Source organism: Zonotrichia leucophrys, chromosome 3, assembly GCF_028769735.1.
Source record: "Zonotrichia leucophrys gambelii isolate GWCS_2022_RI chromosome 3, RI_Zleu_2.0, whole genome shotgun sequence".
Lineage (NCBI taxonomy): Eukaryota > Metazoa > Chordata > Aves > Passeriformes > Passerellidae > Zonotrichia > Zonotrichia leucophrys.
The window spans coordinates 70,427,646-70,445,425 of NC_088172.1; the positions used below are offsets into that span (position 1 = coordinate 70,427,646).

The 17,780-nt window shown below is 34.8% G+C and overlaps 1 protein-coding gene across 2 annotated transcripts in view; it reads right to left on the reverse strand.

Moving 5' to 3' along the window:
- The window catches only part of TTC27 (tetratricopeptide repeat domain 27), a 114,093-nt gene that overhangs the window by 76,973 nt on the left and 19,340 nt on the right, over positions 1–17,780 (reverse strand). For both annotated transcript variants that reach the window (XM_064708735.1, XM_064708737.1), the window contains 5 exons: positions 17,008–17,110; positions 14,584–14,748; positions 10,500–10,636; positions 7,726–7,838; positions 3,481–3,547 (listed from right to left, as the gene is read on the reverse strand). In XM_064708735.1, the coding sequence (XP_064564805.1) occupies positions 3,481–3,547; positions 7,726–7,838; positions 10,500–10,636; positions 14,584–14,748; positions 17,008–17,110 (585 nt within the window). The remainder of the gene's footprint in view (positions 1–3,480; positions 3,548–7,725; positions 7,839–10,499; positions 10,637–14,583; positions 14,749–17,007; positions 17,111–17,780) is intronic.

Here is a 17,780-nt window from a genome sequence, read left to right on the forward strand (position 1 = left end):
TATGTTGTTTAATAGATATAGATACAGGTATAGATAGCTCTTCCAGATCCAGTAATTTTCAACTTTTACACATATAAAATGGAGTCTAGAATGAGAATTTTCCAAACTGCACCTAGTACAAGGCAGGATAATATCATCTACTTGAGATCCATATGATCATCCTTTCCCTCCTGTACTACCTAGATCGTAATTCTCTCTGCTTGAGAGAATTTTCAGGTCACATGCACTTGCTTTTCAGTGCCTAAAGCAAGAGGATCTTTTGATGATATACCGATCAATTAAAAATGCCTTGTAATTTTTCAAGTTTCCTAAGATAACTTGAAATGCCTTGCTTTCCTGAGGAAACATGAATTTCAGTAGATATCAGATGAATGCATGACAACCATCTAACCAGCCTGCAGATTTAGGAATCCACATGTAGGCTGAGAAGATGCCTGCTCACACACACACACACAGCAGTTTGATGCTAAAGAAATTACTAGAGCAGCATTCATACAGTGCTCATTTGCCTGTTTTGCCAGTACCAAAGCTTGGAAATACCTTCAATCCAAGTGCTAAGAGCTATGGTGCCATTTAATTTCCTCAGCTAGCAGACACTGTAGGAACCAAGGCTGTGTTAATACTCACACCAAGGCCGTGTTAACATGGACACAGAACATCCCTATTGCCAGGGAACACAGGGATGGATTTGCCTCAATGACAGATCTGAGACACAGAAGAGCTCAGAGATTTCATCATGAAATTCTGTAGTGACTATTCACAATTACAGGCTCAGATGCAAGAGCCACAAAAGGTACATTTACTGAAAAGAACTATTATAAGCTAATATCTGATTCCTGCTTTTGGCTTCCAGGAAGGATCTGGGATGGTGTTACTACCATTCATACTTGTTCTTTTTGTGTCTTGGGATCATAGGTCAAGATGAAAAGAGGAAATAATTCTAAGATTCAATTGTGTCCCTACATCCAATTAATGGAAACATTAAGTAAAAGGTTTAAAAAAGTTTAAAGGAACACTATTCTGATACCGAGAATTATTACTCCTCAGTAAATCACTGTTTAATATTTAGACTACCAGCTACCTCTTTATGCCACTGCTGTTGACTGAATTTTGCCTTACTGGTATGGTCTACATTCCTCTTCATCTACTGCCATACTACTTCATTTTTTGCTACTCTGAGTACAAGGTGATAGGAAAGCCTACCCAGATCTCTCAGCTGTTTCTCTGGAGATCTAACATGATAGTGGCTGCTGATCTTACAAGTGTGAGGCAAGCCATAGCTGACTTAGCAGCTCTGTAAAAACTATAAGTAAATAAATGAAAACATAAGCTCCCCATAATCATTGCAATAAAATAATTAAAGAGTAAGTTAATCAGCTGTCCTGTGATTTTTGAGAGATCAGCCACTAGATGGCAGAAAAATGCAGTTTGATTTTCCCATCATGATGAAAAATTCACCCAACAGATTTCTTACACCTGCTCTAACAGGTTATCTGTCAATCAATGTCAGATAAAGGATGACAGGAAGGCTGATTATCTCTTCCCTAGTGCACAGCCTACCTTGACTCTTTCTACTCTGTTGTAAAACTTTAAAAATATTCAAATTATATACTTGCTGTATTCTGGAAGTAGACCACTACAGGAGTAGGGTCAATTTAGTTAAAGATATTCTAATATCACAATATCGCTCCATTTAATATAAAAATGACAGAATAAATGGAGAAGTTATCTCAAGATTCAGGTATATAATGGCTGGTTTTCCACCCAATAATGATGTGAACAATAGTGGTAGTGAGGAGACACAAGCTAAGGGTATACAAAAAATAGTGCACAGAGTTAGGAAATAAAATATGAGAAGCAAGGTTCTGAGTTTTCAGAGAAAACCCTACTTCTATTGTTTTATATACTGTTTTTACATTATTTTAACAACAAAATTGGTAGGGTTTGTCTTAATGAAATTACATGCATGTCTTACAAGTTCATACATCTGTATTAACATTACTTTTGGGGGGAAAACTGTATTGGAATAGTTTCACCATTTTTGAAAAAAAAGCTTACAGTACTCAGTCCACCAGTTTGGTGTCACTCCTACAGGCTTCTTTTGTGTGTACATTTCCTTACTTTATATGTGTTTGTTATTTCTGTAATCTTTTCTTCCCCTTTAATGGTTATCATTCTCAAATATTCTTATTGGATACTTCAATTACTACAAGAGGAGAGCAGACAGTCTCATTTTTTCTACATTTCAACTTTTTCCTGTTCTCTGTTCCTACCTTTTGGGAAAAAAAAAAAAAACCAACAAAAATAAAACAAAGCGCACTAAACCCAAAACAAAACTGTAATTGAAAACCAAATACTTCAGAAATTATATAATGAGGAATTATAGCACTACAATCATTGTACCAACAAAAAGAAAACTACAAAACCCAAAAATTCCCTCATGCATCCCCTCTTACACATATTGCACTAGCAGAGGGACCTAAACACACAGTACTTCTAAACCAACTTATTTTACATGTATCTAGTAAGATTAGGATTATCTTTTCTCACAGACACAACCTCCTTTTCCAAAAAACCCTCAGCCAAACATTACCCTAGTTAACCTTAGATTAGTCTCCTTGATCTTTTCACATAACTACAACTGTCAGTGGTAAGATTCTAGCTCAAGTGAAATCCAAGGGGTTTTTGCTGAGATGCCATAATTTACTTTTTCAGATGACACTACTACAGCACTACAGTCTCTTACTACAAGGCTTAAGTAGGAGAGAAAGTCCTCTTTCCTGCACCCAAACTTAAGTCTAACATTCAGGAAAGTAGGCAAAAAAGACAACATAATGATGTCTTTCCCTTACATCCTCCCATCTAAACTAATGTTGAAAACCTCACAAAAGCAGAAAAGATCAAGGCAGAAGCAAATTGTGCCTTAAGTAAAAAAACAATAAAAAATGATTATATAAAAAATACTGAGAATTTTCAAAGCTTCACTGGAAGTTACAGATTTGCTCTGCAGCAAATCAGCCACTGAATTGGGAAGAAACATGTCAAAGCAGAACATGGGATACAGACTGAACAAATCTGACAGAATAAAGCCAAAATTGCTTTAGGACTCTTCCTGAACAGTGTTTAAAGAAAAGCACCTTCAACACTAACGTTACCAGAAGAGTTTGCTGTAAAATCACATATTACACTATAATTCATATAGTGAATAAAACTTAAACACATGAAAATGTTTTGTATCTGTTTTGAGGTGAAAGTAAGTTTTTAGATGTCAAGTTTTTCCAGCATGATGATGGCTGAGAATAATGTTAAAATTCAGCACAGTTTAATTTTTCGAACTAAGAAAAAATTAATGAAACATCTGACTACTAACACCAATTTGGTTTCCAAACAGTTTCCTGATTAGGGTGACTGATAGATTATTGCTTGGTACTTAAATATTAAGTAAAAAAATGTTTATTAAGTACCAGGTAAGTTACTTACTGAAGTAAAAGCCAGAAGTTCCTCTTCAGTCAATTTGTGTATTGGATTGTTCTTTTGGAAGTCTATACTGTAAAGAGAAAAGAAAAATAAAACAATGCTGATTTCATCTTTAGAATAACATTATTCAGAACACATTTTTCAAACTTGCAGAAATCTGAAGGACATTCTGGAAATGAAAAATGGGAGTATGGTACACGCAGAAAATGACCTAGACCTAGAACACAGAAATAAGGAACCTTTAGGGGACTAAGATATTTTATAAGTACCTTCCCAATACCATCATCAAGTGAAATGTCTTCCTTGGTTTGAGCTTATGGGAATAACAATTTCACTAATACTAAAAAAAAGTTTAAAATCTATTGTTTGCTTTTACAGAGATCTGTTTCGAGTTAAAATCTTATAACTAACTGAATGCAGATTCTACAAATCAAGAAAGTACTAATGTTAAAGTAGTGCTGAAGGGTTATCTCAGCCAAACACCCTCCTAGTCACTCAAAATACATGAGCACAGGAGTCCATCTCTCACTAACCTGCATTGCCATTACCTTGAACTATTCACAGGGTGGAAATCAGAAGAAAACAGAGGTGAGAATTAAAATTATTTTATTCAGAGTTGGATATGCTTACAGAGATGATAAAGAAATCTGGCTTACAACTCTGTGTGGGTGAATGTTTTCCATATACAACAGCTCTCCAACATTTACAAACATACTACAAGAGATATTAGCAAATTGCACAAAAACCAACAAAAGCTATAATCCAAGCTCCCTTTTAAAACCAAAGATACCAAGTGAAAACATATCCCAAACTGTACCACAGATGATGGATTATCACCAAACCCATATAATGGCTATATACATAAGCCCAAATTTATCACACTAAATTCTTCAGCAGACTTCACATTCTAGGCTAAAATTGCAAAGATACTTATTGTGATAATAGGTTACAGACTGAAATTATGTCTGTAACCTATTACTTAACTTAACCTACATTACTTTGGGATTACTTTGCCTGGATATTCAGGCATGATTTCTTCTCCTTAAATGCACACACACTACTTAGAACAATTTCTAGAAGAGCTTGAGAGCTCTTCCAGCTCTTCTTCCTGCAACCTCTCCAGACAGGTTGTTACCCAGTCTGCTCCCCTGGCTTCCCATGATGGAGGTTCCACACACACTTCATACCATTTATACTGATGTTTCACAACACCATCAGCTTCAGCAAGCTATTTGACTGTGGCCACAAGGACATAAAGGAAAGTTTATTAACTATTGCTTCAGTATATTTTCCCTCATCTCCCCACATTAAAAAAAAAAAGAAGCATATGCTGTTGGTGCACTGTTTTGAAATTTTTAGGTAACATCTAGGAAAGAAATTCTGATAAATACCTATAACTATATATAGATATCTATCTCACTAGTTTTTCCCTGCCTTGTGCAAAATTTCATGCAAACAGGAAAGTCATAAAGAATTTCACTGCTCCAGTTAAACCTTTTTATCATATTCAATGTCAGCTGCTAGCAGACAGACTTCTAGTTGGCTGGACATAGTCAGCTCAAGTCAACAGACTTCAGGTAAACAACAGCAAGTCTCTCTATGCATGGGGGAGGGAGACAAACACAAAAAAAAAAAAAAAAGAGGAAAAAAAGGCAGCAAGAAAAGTTCAAGGATTATAGCAACTCAACAGCAGTTAGGCAACGAGAATGTTAAATGACATGACCATAGCCTTTGAAAAGCACAGGTAAACCAAGGGACAGCTAAATTGTGACAAAAGTAGAACTTATTTTTCATCATCCTAAAAATAAATTGTTTCAAACAGGAAGGATTAATCCTCTTCTTATTCCAGATCAATTTTTGTCACTCCTTTTTGAAGCTAATAGATGCAGCTCTTCCAGATAAAAACAGTGCTAAAATAGATCTCTGATTTCCATTTCTGCCACATCCATTTACAAAGCCTGAAGTGCAAAAATGTAAGTCTTGAAAGATAGAAGAACAACTAAATTGTTTTAATTATTTTTCCGTACCGAATCTAGTAAAATTTAAAGCTATAATGTGAATCTGAATCTAGAGTAGAACTGTACCTTAGTTTTAAGCATTTCTAATGACTCTGTTAGTTCTTGTCAGACTGCTTTACAGAAATTTAATTTCTATGACCTGCATTTGTTCTGGTTTCAAGGACAGATAAACCAGTTCATCCCAGAGAATTTCAGGAGTTGAAATCTGAGTGGAACTTAGGATCTACTAAGTAAGATGTAAGATGAGGGATCTTTTCATAGCAATATGAAGAGAAGTCACTAATCATCACATCATTCAGTTTTGTAAGCTATTTTCTCACTGCTTTTGAGTCTTAAGGAGTTTATTGAAATAAAAGAGGGAAAGACAACAATGAGAAACAGACATTCTTTAGACAGATTAAACAGAACCTTGGAATAAGACGCAGTGTGCAGCAGAAAGAGGTATTTTCTAGTAAAACAGCAAAAGCTAATTGTCAGCAGCTTACAACCAATTCTTAAATCTGATTAATCAGGTCTACCTTGACAACCTAATGGATAAAGTATTCAGCTTAACTAATGAGTTACAAACTTTGGGACTTAATGACCCATATTTGAAACAGTGGAATTAATAGTCATCAAAGCATCACTTTCTGGATTATGACTACATGTTTCAAAAATTGATTTTGAAAGATGAAATACATTAAGGAACATTGCTAAAGCTATTAAAAATGAAACAGATTACAGAAATTCTAAAGCTAACTTATTAATTATTAAATGAAGCATTTACCCTCCAGAATTGCAGTCCTCATGCACTAAAGCCCAGAACCTGCTATAGAAGAAGGCTTGAGAAGAATGTTTTGCTTAAAAGCCAATGCTCTTAAATGCTTTAACACGTCTATGCTTCCTCATAAATTGACATACAATAGCTGGTATGGACACCAAGGGTACAGCCAGCAATCCAAGCCTAAACTCTCCTCTGTTACAAGAAGAATTCTCAAAGCTGACATCCTAGTACAACAAACACCCTTTCTGCAACATGGCTGGATCTCAAATCTTGTCTCCATCTCTTACTGCGACAGCTTCAGTCACTAAACATCACCCCACTCACTAAATGGCGTTTACCAATCCTTCAGGGAAGCAACACTGATTTGGTTGGTTGTCTTTAGTTTTGTCTTGCCAAACACAACTGGCAGGCAATATGGTTCCTAGCCACTGCTCAGAACATGACAGTGATGGTTTCAAACTCAAACATTGTGATCAAAAAACCTACTGTGCACCCAGCCAATGTAAAACTGAAAGTGTACCCTTAAAAAAAGGAAAATAAAACAAAAAAGAGCAGTACATAAATTAAAATTTCCTTCAGAAGGGAGGGAACAGGAAGGATTATATAACCTGAACATAAAACAATACTGTGTTAAAAAGTACAGTGCTCGTGAAAATGGTTCTCAGCAAGGGAAAAGCTTCGCCTTGACTTAAGTCAGAGTGTGAAAGACTAAAAGTGAGTGGGCTCAGAATTTATGTCAACCCACTGTTCACTACATGGTCCTCAAACTGGATCTAAAAGATTCCATCATTTTGCAACTCAGAGATCAGAAAAGCACTTTGAAAGTCAGCGATGGTGAACACTGCACCAGAGTCACTGACTGACTATATTATACTTCCACATGCCCTAACTTCTGATCCTCAGACCTCAAACCTGCCTTTTGCTCTCCTAAGCTATTTACAAAACCCATGTAGCATATAATTTCTAAAAGGTGCAAAAAACAAAGGTGCAGAATCACAAGGACTTTATACTATAGTTTTTAACTAGTAAAAGACACTGAATTTATACTCAATTTCAGTGACTAGTAGGGCATTTGCTTGATGGTTGATTCTCACAGGAAGCTGCCAACTGCAGAATCTAAAATGTTTTCAAAATTCACTGAAGTGCTATCACTGTATGGTAGCTAATGCCAGCTGAATCTGAAATGTAACTAACTTTAAGTACAAAGAATATAAAGCTTTTTAAAGATAAAACCACAATATAGCTATTAATGAATTATTGCTAAAATTCTCAACTGGACATTACTGCTCACTGTGAGAGAACTGAAAATGTTATCCATCTATAATAGAAATCTTTTAGCCTTTTAGCCAGACTATATAATAAGGAAAAAATGTCCCCTCAATTCACCATTTCATTATTTCATTGTAATAATGATTCATGCAGTTGTTTCTTTGGGTTTTTTTTTAAAGTAACCATAAACCAACTTACCATATTCCAAGGATTACAGCAAGCTCTTCTGCACACAAATCAGGTACCTGGTACTGATCAGCATCTGCTAATTTGATCTCATTAAGCAGCGTGTCATCATTTAAATCATAATTCTGCCGGAAGAAAAAATGAACATTATAAAATAGACAGAATTATGCCTTCAAAATATGAAAAATTATAGACTTGTTTGAAAAAGGATAATACTACCATTAAAGAAGGACACAATGGAAAGTAATTTACCATTATGATAGAATAACTAAGTAATGAATCCAGTACAAAGAATTATCACCCAAGACATCTCTCCTACAAATATATTGTTTCTTATGCATGAGGAACAGCATTCAGAGCAACTCTAAGGTTAGCTAATATCAATTTTCTATTTAAATAAGCCTTAAGGCAGCTTCCCTTTTCAAGCTGTTACTCATAGAATTATCAACAATTTCATCCTCTACTATATATGTACAGACAACTGAAACAAATTGATGTTATGGTCATTAATGTGGGTTTTCAGGCTAGCCACCTTGGACATCTGGGAATTGAAGGATTCCTGTTTAAGTATCAGTAAAAGCCAACTACATAAGCCATGACTTCTGGCAGTAAAGGTAAACTAAAAAACCAAAAAAACAAGAGAGACTAAAAAGATCTCATTGAGCGAGCACATTCTGAAAACCTTTACTCCTGGACAACTACCTGTGATTTTCCATAAAATTTCCTCCAGAACACACTTTCTATTTAAAGAGTCTTTAGTTTTACAAAAAAAAAAAAAAAGCTACCTGTAGTTCACTGTCTATCATTTATTTAACTTGAAGAAGAAAATAATATAATCTAATCTATGTCTGAAAAGTGCAAATTACCATTTCCACTTTTTATTTACCATTCATAGAATCGGTGTTTGTTTGAAAACAATGAAAGATTTCCTTGGCTGCAAGCAAAGAGGAAGTAGCTGCAATACTACTTCTTCCTTCTCCCCTTGAAAAACAAACCCAAACCAAAACTGGTCCTGAAACCAATTATCATACTACTGGTTTTTAGTTACCAGTAGTAGTTTTTACAAACTATTAAAAACAGATAATGGATTTATATTAACAGTTTTTCAAATTTCCTATTAATTTCCCTTCAATTTCCCAGTAGTAGCTGTTTCTCATTCATATCTTCCGTTGGCAAGATCAAAATGAAGGTCCACAGAAGAACAAAGAGCAAACAGGAATGCTTTGAAGTGAGTTATATGCATTTACCAACAGTATTTTATCACTATATAAATGAAAGGAAATTGTGATTTGACAGAGAATGTGAAGAAAATAAGTTTTCATTTTAAGAGGATAAGTAAGATATTCACAGTTTTAAAGTCAAATTTATTACCATCATTTTCTTCTCTTACTGTATTAAACTATAGAAGGATTATCTAACACTTCCAGTGGAAAATTAATTTTGAACTAGTATAATGATACTTCATCAGGTGTAATATAAATTACAATTTCCTCCTTCAGGTCTAAATAATTTTAAAAACCTAACTTGTATAAATGGTCCTAATTACTTTAGCTTCACTACAAATATTGATCAACTGAACTCAACTGTAACTGTATGCCAGAACTTGAAAGCCTGATTTCCATTCCTTAAAATATAAAAACAGCTCTGAATTGTTTAAAACTGATCAAACTATTTTAACATACCACTTCATATCAAGAGTCCTTATTCATCACCTCAAGCCTGAGGCTTTCCTTTCACAGCAACTGACCTGGGAGCAAATACTTCAGAAATTTGTGAGTAACTGGGAAAAAACACTCAAACAATATCCCAATTAGGAACTCTAAGAACAATGCATCCTATCATTTAGTTCTAGGTAAGTTGTAACTGAAGTCTATAACTAAGTGTGACATTCACCAGGCAGCCTCCCCTGAGCTCTCACTATCCCACAAGGGGTTGCCATATGTAGCTCTACCATAAGCCTAAGTTGTCACATGTTTAGTCAACCTTGTTTCATCAAATCAAATGCAACACCAAGGATGTGGTAATGGGCAAACAAGAAAAATCTAGATTAGTCTCCTAAGATATTTATGCATTCAATTTTGAAATAGAGAATTATTGACAATTTTTTTTTGCTTAAGATCCCTGCTTGACCTGGAAGTCTACCAAGGCACAGTATTTTTTAATAAAGGCTTTCCTACTTGAAGTATAAACTTGGGACCATAATGGCTCAATTCATCTCTGGCTTCTTCAGGAAGTTCAAATAAATTTAAATCTCCTTATGGGGAAAAATGTCATCCTAAATCAATACTGTGATTCTCAAGCAATTTATAATTGAAGTCATCATGTACACCCTTAAGATCAGTAGGACCAACTCACATAATTCATGCCACAGGAATAAACAGAGCAATTTCCTATCTTTGCACTGTAACTGAATACGTCTGTCAGTCCACAGGAATCTCTGAAATCCTGTGATGTCTTGCAGACTACTTTGAAAATCTGCCTCTCACCTGTTTTCCTAGCTCCATCATTCTTAGTCACTAAAAATTAATGCATGAGCTGTAGAAGATGATATTTGCAAACATGCTCTTAGCTGAGTAGCCACATCTGTCTTGCAGACATTCATATGTTGCTTTACCCCATGTCCTTTAATACTGCGCAAACTACTGAGCCACAGTTCTTTCATGAACTTTCAAACACCCCAGCTAAGTTTCTCTAGGCACAACACACTTTTCTCTAGTAGACACCCAACAAAAGCCTCAGAACATTTTCATTTTAAGAAATTAAAACAATTCTTCTCAGATACATACTATTGTCAAGCTTTCTAGAGGTGTTGCAGCTGGACTTAGTTCACTGTGAGGAAGGAAGAATCCATCTGTTCTTTGGACATCCAAAATAAGCTGTGCAACATATTTTTCCTGAAATCGTGTTCTCTTCCCCAAAGCACCTACAGAAAATATGTTTATATTAATGAACACAACAAACTAGTTCTCTAATAGTATACTAGAGAGTTACTACCAAAAAAACCCCAGACAAAATAGAGAAATACATGGAGAATTAACCTATAAAATGTAGCAGTGGTTAGCCTCTGCTTGATCTCTTTGCAGTGTTCTCACTGCCAGCAAACACACAAAGTAGTACACGTTACAAACACAGCTATGTAGGTCTAGCAAAGCTGCTTTTAATGAAATTCCCCATAACCCAGCATTTTGAAAACTCCTAGTCATCAAGTTTCACCACTTCTCTGCTTATTTCCAAGCAATAAACCAGAAACAATTGTTCAATTTGCCTGCTAGAAGTTAGTGACTACATGGAGATATTTATGCAAATGAAAATCCCATAATATCTTAAAAATATCTTACAGGCCATCATTTTAAATATTTCAAGTCTTCATCTGAAGAGTTAGATCCTTTGAAGAAGGATCACAGACATGAAGTTGCCAGAATACAGCACATAAGATACCATAAAAGTAATATCAGGAGTGAGTGAAACAGCAAACCAGTGAAGGCTCTATAAAGAATTAACCAAGATTCAGAATGCACAACGTGAGACCCCACCCAGAGTTGTTTCTTCAGTTCCTTATTGGACCCACTGACAATTTTTATTAGTTTTTAAAGTGGTAATTGACATTGATACCAAATTGTAAGGAAAAACATCTGTTCCTCTTCTGTTAGCAACTTGCTTGTAAAATGCAGAGAAATAAGAGAGTAATTTCAGGATAATAACTTAAAATAACAGAATTTTAGCTCATAATCAGAGCCAAAAATGGAGCTAAAAATTATTCTATAAAATTTGAAGGTTGGCTTGTTCATTATTACTGTAATACAATGTAAAATGGAGGAATGAGAGCTAATCCACTGCTAGCAATCCATCTGCTGCTTTTGCAGAACCAATTAAGATGAAATAAAGTTCTTATTTTTGTGATAATTTTGAAAAATTTTCAGTATATAAAATCTTTGAGGTAAAGATGATTGACTGCACATGTGACTGAGGCCACAGTCCATAAGCCTCATCCAGCAGAGGGACTGAAATAGCAGGCACACAACTTTTCTTCCTGAAAGTGGAAAGAGATGAGCAGGGAAGCCAGAAATTAAACTGATTTCTCCATTTCTGCCAATTACCCCTTTTAGTGGAAAAGCCCTGTATTAAGAGTTTATGAAGAAATGAAAAAGGTTCTAAAAATATCACGTTGAAAATCACACAGCACACTGCAGAGAGACACACAGAGCAAAATACTGTCTAATGATTCCTACTAATTTTACACAGTGGCATTCAATCCTCCTTTTTAATATTGCTTGAAAATCACTATGCTGTAATTCACTTCATGTTATGTCTTACTGCCTAAACAGCTGAAGGAAACACTTGCAAAGTTATTCTGGATAGCAATAAAATTGCTTACTACCACTCAGAAACTGGGATTTAATTATGCTCTCACACCTCCCACCCCATTTTTTAAACCTAAGACTTTCTTGCTATTACAGGGACAAAATACTGGTTTTTACTTGAAAAATATGTATCACGTGTGTTAAAGCTGAGAAAAACTTTTGGTTGGTTTATACCACTACCACCACAGCAGTGTTCAAGGCCAGCTGGATAACACCTTGAGAAACCTGCTGTACTGAGAAGTGCCCCTGTCCTTGATCTTTAAGGTCCCTTTCAACCCTTAACATTCTATGGTATATCCTCCCAAAGTAAAAGGAACCTACACAGAAACTTCACTTTCTGTTTCATATTTAAAGTGATGTGTTCATATTCCCAGAGATGCGTTACTGGGTATGAAAAGAATAAACAGATCTCAGAGTTCAGAATTATTAATCCTCTAGATCTGTCGATTTTAAATTTATTTTGGATTACTACTCTTCATTTCACTAAATTTATATGAAAGAAGGATATTGGAAATTGTTTTGTAGAGTTATTGATGGTTATGCCTCAATGTGAGGAGCATAACGATGCTTTTCTATAAAAGATGAACACTATACATACTTGGATTAATGGGACTTAAAAAACTTACACAAACCAAGTATGATTTATTCACACATTACTGAAATAACTTTGGAAAATATCGGCCCTAAAAACTCTGTTGTAAGAACAATACATATTTCCATGCTGTAATACAATACTCAGCTAGTAAGGATTACAACCATTAATGCATATAAACCTCTCCAAATCCTTTCCTAAAAAGGAAATCCCTCCCAAAAGCCTTAAAAATGTCTTTGCTAGAGCTTGGATTTTTACATTAAACCAAAGTCTTTTTCGATGATGCAACATTCCTGCCATTTAGCCCAAACATGCATGTCAAATGAATTTGTCTAGAATGCCAACAATTCCCACATGTTCAGTTCAGTTGCCTTCAGGTTAGACATAACTATGTTAATAGATTTATGGAGATAAACCACAGAACATTTAGGAGTTTCAAAACATTTTTCCAAGATACTGTATCACCACAATCTTTCTCTGGGACCATCATAACCTCTTGGTAAAGTAATAAAAAATATAAATAATTCCACTGCATCCAATCTTTTTTCTCCTTCTCCAAACAAGAAGGTTTTTTCCTAAGTTGGTTTTAAGGAAATTATTAATTCAAAACCTGAAGATCTCCTTTAAAGGAAAAAAAAAAATCCAACACCAAGACTGTCTCGTTGATTTTACTTATTCTCAGTTAATTGCATTTTTGTAGCTAGAGTATCATCATAGGTATTGACGTTTTTAATTAAAAAAAAAAAAAAAGAAAATTTTTGACTCATTTTAAAGAAAAGTACTTTATAATACCAAGCTGGCAATAAATACTTGGAACACACCACATGCATACAGGGAAAAGAGGATAGGATCCATTGAAATATATAGATTTCCTTCAGATACAAACTATTATATTTTATTTTCATTACACATCTTTCAAAGTAAGCTTTTAAAACTTTTGAATAATTGAGCATGGAGTTCCACATAATTTCTGAGAGCTTGTGTTTCTTTGGGTTATTATTTGTTGTTTTGTGTGCTTTAGCTTTTTTTTTTTTTTGCTGCTGATGGCTTCGGGTATTTTAAATTAAATTATTAAAATGATTCATGATATAAATAGGATTAGCTGCATCTCCAACCTAGATATGAAGGAGCATGAGCCTTGTGACATACAGTGATATAACAAGTAAGGAAGTTGCACGTTTCAGCTCCTTAGCACTTCCCACAAGAAAAAACCAGATCAAGGTTTTCTGCATTTCTACTCAGGTATAATCACAAGTTCTCACAAAGAAAAGGTGTGATCTTATGTCATTTTGACTGCCTAGCAGGACCAGCTAGACCATAGATCAATATCTATACATGGAAGGTTTTAAGTGCAGCACTCTGATCCCCCTGACACCAAAGAATAGGTTCTGAAAGGATAATTATAAAGTCTCCATAGTGACTGAATCCTTGTGATTTCTGTTCATCAGAAATTTAACTTCCCTACTTATTTTCCATGATGATACCAGTCCTGGGAGTGACTTCTAAAAGCTATTTACACAGAGCAGATCTAGGCTACTGGCACAAAAGGTGAAAGACTGCATCAAATATCATGCAGACACCTTTGTAAGTGTCTCCAAACAAACAAAACAAAAAATATTCATCATGACAGCAGCAGATGCAACGAGACATAGAATTTGACATCAAACACTAGGAAGAATGCTTATAATACCCCAACTCCTCAAATAACCATTCTGGAATGATTTTTTTAACTAGATGTCCTATTTCTCTTGCAAGCAATACTAATTCTTGGAAGACAAGTAAGACCTACCTGTTAAACATCAAGATTTTTCAAAGTACAGTTATTTATTCCTTGGAAATGTCACAAAAGGCCACAACAAGCCATAGGTTAGTTTGGTCCAACCAATCATCCTCTTATACTTTACAAGCAAAACTTACCTGTAAGATTAACCTGCAGTTTTGTTATGTCTTTAGCCATATTGAAACAGTGCTTAGCTTTTTTATATTCATAGTAAAACAAAAATGTATAGGCAGACTCAAGATGGAACTGAACTGCCAAGTGCCAGCTTTCACCACCTGTGAACAAAGCTTCTGCTTCTGTCACTGCAAATTAAGAAAAAAAAAAAGATATGAGAATGCAGTTCCAGAGAATGGTATTTTAAAAATACCATTTTAGCAATCTACCATGAGAGAAAGTCTGTTGCTCTTTACACTTTCACACATTTAAAAATTCACTAACAGTGTATAGAAGATATATGTGATTTAAAGCATTTTTCAAGTTTTACATCTAAGGATTATTACCAGAAAAAAGAAAAGTCCAATCTTTCCTTATATTTAACAGCAAAGCTGAAGTGGGAAATATCACCTCTGCAGAAAAGAAACAACTCCAATTGTATTGGACCTTTTAAAGAACATAAGAACAAAATACTGAACTAATACCCATCCCTTAAGTACAAAGCTTCTAATTAAAGTTTCAACAGCAGATCAAGCATTGAATGGTCATTTTCAGCCATTTTCTGTTTGGCTGTTTTGTGTGTTGAATTTTTGTTTGTTTTTTAAATGATCATCAACTTCCTGAGTGATAAAGATCATGTTCTCCATCTGTACTGGAAAAAATAGCTCTGTGAACAGATCTGAAGTCTTTGAGAAAGAAGACTTGAATTTTTTCATTCAGCATAAAAGCATTTGTATTTCTTATATATATAAGTTCTATCAAAGTACAGTAAGTTACAAGAGAATATTCCTGCAAATACAGACGTTAAGTTGAAAATTATTCATCTGATTAGTCTTAAATGGAAGTGAGTTTTGGGCTTCATGCTTTATTTCTGTATTTTGCAAAAATATTTAGATAATAAGAATTCAAAAAACTCTTACAGCATCACAGTACTTAAAAAGGACTGGTTACCCAGTTACAGCACCGAGGTGGCTTCTTATGCTTCATTTTTCAAATAAGCTTTATTAATGGTGTTTAAAAGTCTTACTATAAAAAACAGTATTATCGAGGATCTTTTAAACATTTTCTCTAATTTTTTTTTTTAATTTAGAGATTGGCAGTCAAATCTAGCATGAAGAGATTTTATTGTTCAAACCTCCTAGGCTTTTTTTTTGTTAGTACTTGTTAATCCTTAAAACCTTTCACTTAATATAGAAAGCTGCTAAGTCTGAATATAGTTTTTACACAGCTTTTTTAATTCACTAAATCAAAATTTGCATAGATAAATCCTGGCTAGTAACAACTTTTTCAAAGATGAGATTTAATTAAAAAAAAAAAAAAACCACAAAGTAGTAATTTAAAAATATTACTCCAAGCCTATAAAATATTGGGCATGCAAGTACAGGTGGAAACCACACAAAACCTCAGCTTTTGAATGGAGCGGCACAAAATAATTTCAAAGGAAAAAAAATCATGTTATAGTGTTTAATTGTGCATTACAACTAGATTTTCCACAGCTAGCAAGGTTCAATGACGTGAATACAAGATTACTTGTGCTAAAGCCCTAGGATGAGCTCAAGTGGCACACTGAGAAGCAGTCACAGCCTATCAAGCACTGTGAGTAAATGCTATTTAGCCTTAGGCACTTTGAGACTTCAAGGACCTTTGAGGAAAGCTTCACATCATTACTAGTCCTGATGCAGTGGCCCAGAAGCACTGATGTCCCAAATTTATGACATCCTTCTGGCACCCACACCACGTCTGGCACATGGCCAAAGGGATGGGAAACTGCACCAAATCCCATTGGTTTTGCATAATGGCTGCTTCAGAACAGCAGGGAATCCTTGCAGCTGTCTTCTATTCAGGTGATAGAAGACGTCTTTCATTTGAGAAAAATGTAATTTCTCCTGAATTTGAAGGTCTTTTTCTCTAGTAACACAAAGTTTTCTTGAGAACTTGATATAGACAAGCAAGTGGGTGATTCAAGACACTCACTACTCAAAGACAATAAAAGGTTTAGAAGTACGTATTTTATGGACTATGAAGGTACTTGATTGAAATTACAGATGGCTTCAGTGAGAAAATAAACGGGTAAGAGACACCAGGCAGCAACAACTACCAGAAAGAAACTCACGAAATATTCAGGTGTATTTTACATCATGTATCTCTGAGAACCGTATCCAAGAGTCTCAAAACAAGTCACTGTCAAAAAACCTTTGTCTACAATCACATTTTCATCTGAGAGGCTGAAAAATAGCATGTGCCTTTCGAGTCCATATCAACTTAAGTGAAATTCTGCTCCCTCTCTAGTCATTGCAGTTACCTAAATGTCTATGAGCATTTTAACAGTTATGACTACAAATTCCCCTCCCCTGTGATATCCTAAAAGAGATGCTGCAAGTCAATAAAATAAGTAATTAGAAATATACCTTGTTTTATACAGGCCTGGGCAAGAGTAAATAGCTCAGGTGATCTCTCCTCCAACAACTGCTGGTGAATATTTACACATCTTAGAGTCCACCAAGGTAAAGTCTGAAAGAAAATATGGATACTTCAAGTGCATAGCAAGTATAGACCTTTAAGAAAATAAAAGAAAAAAACTAAAGTGGTTTTAAAATACAGACTTTGTGATCCATTCAATTCTAGTTTTCAAAAATCAAACCTGTCTAAAACAGCTGTTTTATTATAAAAAAAAAACATAGCCTAGCATAAAGATGAACAGATCCAGGCAGTTCTATGGTGCTCCAAGGGTTTTATGGATTTTCCCTCTATTAATTTCTCTAACTGCTCTTTGAACCCTGCAAATCTTTAGTACCACCATCTGGTAACAAATACTGTGAACGGCAGAAAAAAGGAATACTTGCATACACTTATCCTGGAGCAGTCACTTGCTACTTGGATTTCATAGTTCCTAACTCTTGTAACAGAAAAGGACCAAAATAAAACCAAAACCCCAAATCCAGCTGTTTCTTATTTATCTTCTTTTCTGTCACATAGATTATTTTAATAGAAAGCCATGATCTCATTCTTCAGCAATCTTCCAGCCTGAAGAGTCCTAACTACTTAGTTACTGTTTGTACAGAAGCCATTCAGTATTTCTGATAATCCACTGTCACCCTTCTATGCATTCTTACCTCTTCTATTTGACCTTTTTTTATTTCTTCAGGTGGCAGCATAAATTAGACTGAGAGAGGCAGAATGG